This window comes from Helianthus annuus, chromosome 17 (assembly GCF_002127325.2).
Source record: "Helianthus annuus cultivar XRQ/B chromosome 17, HanXRQr2.0-SUNRISE, whole genome shotgun sequence".
Classification (NCBI taxonomy): Eukaryota; Viridiplantae; Streptophyta; class Magnoliopsida; order Asterales; family Asteraceae; genus Helianthus; species Helianthus annuus.
This window is the reverse complement of record NC_035449.2, coordinates 56,794,907-56,803,484: the sequence shown is the minus strand read 5'-3', so window position 1 is coordinate 56,803,484 and position 8,578 is coordinate 56,794,907. Positions and strand designations below refer to the sequence as shown.

At 41.1% G+C, this 8,578-nt stretch overlaps 2 protein-coding genes across 2 annotated transcripts; one reads left to right on the top strand and one right to left on the bottom strand.

Moving 5' to 3' along the window:
* Positions 1–1,147: 1,147 nt before the first annotated feature.
* LOC110924242 lies at positions 1,148–1,999 on the bottom strand. Its single transcript, XM_022168272.1, has one exon. It carries the CDS (start codon positions 1,997–1,999, stop codon positions 1,148–1,150), a length of 852 nt encoding a protein of 283 aa, XP_022023964.1.
* A 3,823-nt stretch (positions 2,000–5,822) lies between these two features.
* LOC110924241 (extensin-like) lies at positions 5,823–7,689 on the top strand. The gene is made up of 2 exons (XM_022168271.1): positions 5,823–6,306; positions 7,514–7,689. Exons 1-2 carry the CDS (start codon positions 5,823–5,825, stop codon positions 7,687–7,689), a joined length of 660 nt encoding a protein of 219 aa, XP_022023963.1.
* The last annotated feature ends 889 nt before the right edge of the window (positions 7,690–8,578 follow it).

Sequence of the window (8,578 nt, the reverse complement as noted above, 5' to 3'; positions counted from 1 at the left end):
CAAGCTTTAGCCACTCTTGCTCTTAGAGATAAAGAGTTAGAAGAACTTACTATTTTGGTTGCTGATCAGGAACAACTTAGGAAAGATCTGGAGCTTGCGCATTCTGAGAATACTGAAACCTCCCGCCTTTTATCTGAAACTAAAGAGAAGTTGGAGAATTCAGAAATGGCACGAGTTACGGCGGAAAGCGAGCTTGAACCTTTGAAGAGCGATATGGCTTGGTTAAAAGATCGCGGTATTGCTTGCGTAAGTTTCTTTTCTCCTTTTTTTTTTGTAAAACTTGTTATGTTTCCCTTACTCATTCATCTCTCTTCTTTTTATAGGTTGCTGAATCTGTGTTGAACTCTGAAGAGTTAGATAAAACTGTTGCTCGTTTGGTGGTTGCCGCGCGAAGAGATGGATATGCGCAAGGATATGCTGAATGTTCCCATCATGTGAACAGCGCTTTAAAGGTTAACTGGGATAATAGCAAGTCTGCCACCTCTGGCGTGGATACTGGTGCTGCGCTTGCTGCTTTGAAGACAAAATTTGACAACTTGCAATTGCTGGTCATGGATTTGATAAATGTTGCGCTGCAATATGATGATCACGTAGCGCAACTAAGGGAAATCTTCCCGGATGAGGGCGAAGATTTGTCGTAGATTGAAAAATGTTTTGAACAATTTTTCATGTAATATTTGGGATGTAAATCCCTATTTCTGCCGATGCGCTGCTGCGCAAGTAAAACACTGCCATGTTTGAAACTCTTTTATTTTCTTTGTTTAGGGTGTATGCGTACGCTAAAAATTGGATGTTTTTATTTGTGTTTACAATATCTTGCGTGAGTACGATTGCTTTGTTGAGTAAGGCGAATGAAGTTGGTATAAAGCTTATGTTTGAACTTGTGGCCGTTTGTGATGTTATCACTGACCGTTCATGAAGCTTGTTTTAGGCCTAACCATAATGTTTTTGCACTTACTAAAAGAAATTGCATGCACTTTGTAAACATAAAGATAATAAAAACTTTGTAATTTTATTCACGGATAGAGCACAGAGGCTTTTACAAAGTTTTGTTTGAAATAATTACGTGGAACTCAACTTACTCTCTAGTATTCCCACTTTGTTTGATGAATCATGCCTTTCCGTAGGAATCTTGTAGAGTCGCTTCTTAGGTTTTTGCCCGTTTGCTTGGGCCTTCATCACCCCGGGTTATCTGCTTAATCTCCTTGCGCACATTTTGGAGTAAATGTGTGAGTTCGCCGCTCTTGAGGGCTTTCTCTATTTCTGTGCGTAGGGAGATGCAGTTGTTAGTGGTGTGCCCGTTATCTTTGTGATATTCGCAGTATTGTGCCGGCTCTTGTCCACGCTTGCTCTTCATTGGAACCGGAGATTTGAATTGATAGTCTTCAGTGCTTAAGACCTCCGCCGGGGTTTTTGTTAGGGGAGTCCATTGTCTCTCCCTATTTTCATGTTTGTTCTCCCTCTGCGCGGTGAGTTTGTTGATTGTTGTGCGGGCATCCTCAGACGAACGACTTCCTGTTCCAGATTCACGCCATGACTTCTTTGATCTTCTTTCGCCGGTTGAGCTTAAGTCTGTAGGCCTGTTGTGTGGTGGTGGTGGCCTATTTGTAGTAAGGTTTTTCTCCGTTTGCGCATAAACCTTGGCTGCTGCCATTATCTTTTCCCAGCTTTTGGGGAGGCCCTCAGTTCCGGATAAAACCTTAATCATGTCGTCACATCTAACCGCGTATTTGAATTGTGCGCAGATTAGTTGCTCATGCACGCCGCCAATCTCTAATACTTCTTTATTGTATCTGGTGATGAAATCCTCCAGACTCTCGTCATCATGACGCCAGATGTTCATGACGTCAGATGTATCACGGATGGAACGTCGTTGCTGGCTGAAGTGTGTCAAAAACTTTTCACGCAGATCCTTCCAGGATTCAATCTGTCCGATTGGTAAGTTATCAAACCAAATTCGCGCTGGTCCATCAGGGTCTGAACAAACAGATGACACCATAGTGGGAGAGTCCAACCTCCAACCAGACCTGCGCTGGTAAACACTCTTAGGTGGTCATCGGGGTCTGTCAGCCCATTAAATTTTCCCACATTGGATGGTAATTTAGCTTTCTCAAGAGGAGCCAAAGCTATTTCCATGATGAACTTTGAATATTCCGCTGCTTCCGCAGCGCGGTAAATCAAATCATAGTTGTGTTCTGCCTCGGGGTTATAAACCGCTCGAGGCCTGCTCTTATTATAGTTTGGCTGCAATCGATTGAACACACTGGTATTTGCACTTAAACGATATGTTGGGTCAGTTTCGTCAGTGTGGGTGTCTTGTTGGGAACCTAACCTGTCATGGACCGATCGCCTTCGGTGAGGATGTGATCTACCATGACTTTCTCTCTGATGGCTTTCTGTCTGAGTGTATTCATTTCGTGATGTGGATCTGGCGTAAACTTCTGTACCCCCGTAAGTTGAATTTTCTCGTTGGGAAGCATTTGCCCGAGATCCTGGTCTTCGTGACTGAGTTAGGGGAACAGTCTGAGCACACAGCTGTGTGTATACTGCATTTAGTGCCCCTTGAGACCTAACGTACCAGGATATTGGAGTTTCTCCTGGTGGCAAAATTGATTGAGCAGGGTTTACTGGATCGTTTTCCCGGTTGGACTAGACTTCGTTGTCATCCGAGGCATCTTTTGGAATTCCTTCTATTTGAACATTGTTCTCGACGTTCGGTCGAAGACCGGCTTGTCGATGAGATGATGAATTTTCTGCCATAATAGAGGATAAAGGGAACTGAATCGAAACGAGATGAAAACTAAAAAAACAGAGGAATCGGTGGGCGCCAATGAAGAAACACTAGATAGATGGTCGGAACCGAAATATCTAGGGGGTTTGAATCCGCATAAAAGGTTAGCTTCCACTCGATTGATTCAGATCCGATTGACCTTCTCCTCTGATAGCTCTGCAAAAAAGAGCACCGTTAGCCTCGTCAAGGGGAGAAAAGGGGTTCTCTCCTTGACTCGACTCCGGTGTGAGAATAAGTATTGGTATGAAGAAGAAGAAGATTAAGAATTTGGGAAGTGTGTGTAGCTTGTGTCGTACCTGGGTTTTATCTCTTATTTATAGCCGGGAGTCATTTGGGCGGGAAAACCTGTTAATGAAAAGTTAACGGAAGATGCTAACCCCGTAAGCGGTTGCATTTCCTTCCGTTAAGCTTTCTGATCTGAGGTGAGAGCACATGGATCGTGATTTAGATCGAAGGCTGGGGATAAGCCACGTGTAAAGTGATCAAATGGAGATTACTCTCCATTTGCATACTTCCGTTGTGACCTTAGGGACGTATGAGATGATGACACGTGTCCATTCGGTTGTAACCGTTTTGGTGGTGCACGATTGTATCCCTTCTAGAAGATTACTGCTGTAATCTGGTGTGTCACCTTTATCGTGTGGAGACAGGTGGATAAATAATTCTCAAGTCTGAGTAAATAATATCCAAGTCTGGCTATAAAGGCGGGAGTATTTATCTCAGGATTTTCATCCTTTATTTATGGGAGAAAGCGCAAAGGTTTATGATTCCCCTTGGTTGCGCAAGTGTTGACATCTTGACTGCTCTTAGATCTCTGTTTGTAAGACCAGTGCGCGGCCGCGCAAGGTATAAGGTTTGATCTGTAAGGTTTTGGTATGGTTCCCATCGCCTTTTATGGGGTTTTTGGGACCTTACCCCTTCAGTAAGCCAAAGTTTTTAAACTCAGAAGTGTATTTTGACCTTGAAAGCCTATGTAAAATTACCAAAATACCCCTACGGTGCATAGTTTAGTTATATAAGATAAATTTTCATATATATAAAATACCCTACTGATATAACTTATAAAAATACATATCTTTACTAATTAAATCAGACCTGAAACTCAGTTTAGTATTTAAACTCTTTTATGGGCATTAAAATTACCAAAATACCCTTATGGGACTTATTTTGGTTTAAATCACTTTTTGGGCATATATGTTAATATATTACTGATATATTAACACATTTTGAGCATAATAATGATTAAGACCTGTATATAATTTATTTGGTTACCCGTTACGCATTTATGCGTTCGGATCGGGTTACGTAACTAGTTTACGTAAAATAGCCGAAACGGGCTTAACCTTATCTTTAAATTCTCGTTTTCCAGAATGTGTTTAGTTTACCCATATTATACAAGTATCCAAGCTTGTCGCGTCTAAATCACATTCTATTCCGGTCTTCGCTTGATCTGGTGTTTAGAACCGTAAGGTTTCCATCTAGCTAGCCGGTCTAAGTCCTTGACTTAATTAAAGACCCGTTAGCATCCTAATAGGTTAATAAACCTTCTATACAGATTAAATAGCTTCCGGTAGAAGGTGCCTTCAAAAAGCTTTAGGATTTTACTGCTAGCATCAGGTAAATACTTTTAACTTATTTTCCCTTATACGGGCTTGGGATACCGTGTTATAATAATGCCGCTTGGTCGGGTATGAGATTATTTAATCGGATTGTGATGTAATAAATCTGCATAACCCGTTTTAATCTGTATTGTCTGATAACATAAACATTGGGGGTTAACGACCGTGTCCTGGATATCCTCGGCTCATTTAAGTTATTAATAGCCACGACCTATGCACAGGGTGCAGGCATGCACCTGACAGATGCAAATGCTAAATATTAAATTACCCACAAGTTGGGGATCACTCTTCTGTGGGTTTTATAAGTGGTGAGTCAGTTAATCATGTCTGGCTTCCAAACCGGCCCTACATGTATGACACACATGTAAAACTGTATACAAGATTTTATTAAAAATTGTCCCAAGTTATAAATGATTTGTGCCATGTGCACTTAAATCTATTTTCATAAATGTTTTCAAAAAGAGTCAGTTAAATTGTATTTACCAGTGTAAACTGACGTATTTTCTTAAAGACTGATTGACAGGTACCTCTCGAAATAGGCTGGAGCTATAGGGTGTCATAAAGGATCCATCAAATCCATAAGATACCTGAAGTCTGTTGTTTTTGTTCTTTGTACATTTATGATCCGCCTGTGGATCTTATTACATTCCACTCTGTATATTCTTAAACTCGAGCACTCAGACAATATGGTTTGTAATAGTTTATTCACCAAGCCTTCCGCTGTGCTATATTATTGTGTGTAATGTCTATGATGATATCAACTACGTCACGATACTCCTCGACGGGCCCACCGGTAATATGTGGAAATATCGGGGTGTGACAGGTTGGTATCAGAGCCAACATTGAGTGAATTAAACACTAACCTTTTGTGTTTAATCTCAATGACACAATAAAGCACATTCCTTAGACTTTCGAGTCTAGGCCATGACCTGGGATTTATTCTAAACTTTCCTTGCTGTTTGTATTTTATTTTGTTTTGATTCTTGTTTTGTCAGGAAGTTTACCTTAATGCCTCCCAGAGTTAGAGGAAGAGGAAAAGGTCCCATGCGAGGGGGACCATCAGCAGCAGGACCATCGCACCGACGCACTCCGTCTGCGTCCCTTTCTAGTTCTGACTCACACGATCTGTAGGGTCACTCCTTTGAGCCGACGAGACATTCTGTCTTGTTAAGCTCTTTACCTTCTTTCCATCCATCTTTTGGGCCGCCTGTCCCAGACGAGCCCCAACACTCGCACCATTCCCAACACTCCAATCACTCACATGAGTCTCACCAATCGTACCAGTCGTTGCACTCCCATTCGTTCCACCATTCTGATTCTACCTATTCGCCGGCATAGTTCAATCCGAATGACTATGTCAATGACTTCCTTGGTTACAACCCTTTGGGCCCTGAGGACATTTTCCTCACGAAATGGAGATGGACGACGACCCAGATCCGGAGATGCAGACCGGTACACCGGGCCACCCAATAAGCATATCAAGTGGATCTCCATTTCAGGGATCACCATACCGTGGGCCCGATTCATTCCAGAAGAGGATGGCCACCTTGGATTGGTACTTTACTCCTTCGTACCATAGCTCTCCAGCTCAACCACCTTTGGTTGAACCCCAGCTCCAGCCAGTTTCACCACCACAACTTCCTGTTGAGGAGCCGCCTCAGCAACCACCGCAGCCACCTCCCGAGCCTCCGAGGCGAAGGAGGAACGTACGTATATCCGTGCAAGGAGGACCTCGTTTCAGTTCTCCTCAGGGTTCGAGTTCTTATCCTCCTATTCCAGAAGACCTCCAAATGGGTGGGCCCTCGAATGCGGCACCGGAGATTGATCCTCCGCCAGCTTCTTATGCGCCACCTCAGTCGCCAATGGGTTTCGACAACCCAATTCCGACTTACCCAGGTTCTTCTGGGTACAATCCTTTTGAAAACCCATCGGGATATCCATCGGATTAAGGAACTCAAGACCCGTACCTTACAGCTGCACAATACCATCACCTTTACCCTTCTTCTTACCCTCAAGTTCATCCAACTGGATACCCAGTGCAGGGTTATCAATACCAGCCAAACCAGCAACCTCCTTCCTTCCAGCAGCAGCAAACTCAAGAAATCCTTGAGAGGTTAGACAAGTTTGAACATGAAGCTAGGAAAAACAAGAAGGAGCATGGTAGCTTTATGAACGGTCTTGCAAACCTTCTTAAAGGAAAGAAGAAGTAGGGATTTGTTTAATTTTCTTATGTTGTTTGTAATCATGTCCCTGTGAGGACATTAGTTTATTTTCTGTATTAAAGTCCCTGCGCGGACTTATTTTCCTATTTCTGTAAGCCCCTGCGCGAGCCGTTTGTTCTTTCTAAGACCCGTTTAGGGCACTTGTACTCGTTTCAAGTTTGATGAAGTTTATCTTTGATTTTTAATTATGTATTTATTACATCATGATATATCTTTTCAATTTATAATTGATCCGCCAAAGAAATTCTTAGAGGTATAACCTAGCCAAAGTATTAACTGGCTATGATGGTACAACCTTTTTAAGACAGTAAATCTCTGTTAACATCTGAAAACATGTTAACATTCCTAGCTGTGCGGTACGAGAAACCACACAAGCTTCAATAATGTACTTGGATTTTTCCAAGTCACCTATATATAGCCTAAATGATCAATGCGAATCATGGCTAATAAACATCAATATGATGTGTACACCTAGACATCCATTAGAGATGTATGATTATAAGCAAGGGTGTAATAAGGACAACGAAAGTTCTATTCATAAACTTCTTGTCAAAAGGGCAATGAACTTTGTTCGACCTTTAAAAGATCACTGATCCAAGAGATCGCTGATTAGGTTTTAAATCGTCCCTGTGACAAGCTTTCTAAGCTATTTAAATGTCCTTCGAGACGAGCCTAATGTTAAAATGTCTTATACGGCATTGACAGTTGTGAAATTTTTATTTCCCTGTCTAATAAATATAAAGAATATTATATTCTGTTTGATTATTAATTATTGCCTAAAACGGTCTAAATGGTTTAATAATACCATGACCATCTGATCATCAATGCGATGAATCAATATATATAATTTAAATATTATTATTGTTTGATATAGTATTCAGAAATGGCTGGCTCGGATGAAGCAAACAGTCATCCTGCAGACGGGAACAACACCAGGATTAATATCACTGGTGCCGAACTGCAAGCATTGATCACCACAGCAGTTTCTCAGGCGGTAGATGCTAAGTTTAAAGAGCCGAGTGTGGATTTTATTACATTCCACTCTGTATATTCTTAAACTCAAGCACTCGGACAATATGGTTTGTAATAGTTTATTCACCAAGCCTTCCGCTGTGCTATATTATTGTGTGTAATGTCTATGATGATATCAACTACGTCACGATACTCCCAGCCGGGCCCACCGGTAATATGTGGAAATATCGGGGTGTGACACTTAAAAACGAAACTAAGTTAGTTTGGCCAAACCAAAGGACTACTTAAGGAAGGTTTCGGGGTCGAAACCTCTTTAAGGGGGTAGACTTGTAACACCCTGAAAATATAGATTTAATATTATAAACTGAAGGCCGGTTACGGTCAGAATAGAATAACTAGGAATAAATAACCTAGTTAGATTAGTGTCTTGACATAATAAGAACAAACAATGGTTAAAATACCCTTTATAAAAATTGGGTAAAATTGAGGGGCTAAACATGGACAAAGGAATTCAAGTTTTAATTAAAACAATTATTAAACACAAAACACACACACATGTGTGTGTGTGTGTTCTGCGATCCTAACCAGAGCCAGGGGAGCTCTCATGCTCAAAACCCTAATGTGCAAAGATTGATCAAATCAAGAGGCCAAATCAGACCCAAATTGAAATCTAAGCACAAATTAGTGATCACCTCAGCGAAGTGATCACAAGGTATGTCAAATTTCACACTTTGATTCCATCTCAAATTCTAGATGAACACATAAGATTTGAAATTATTGCTTGCATGATAGTTGTTTGGATAGAACAATAAAGAAATCATGTCTAGGAGTAAACCTAGCCATTAGTTTGTTGAATTTGTACCTAAACCATGAAATTCTAATCATCCATTATGTGTGTAATGGGTTTAGTAGAAAACATGATGAACACTAGAATCAGTATTATTAAACTAGTGTTATTTAAGCTAAATGAAATA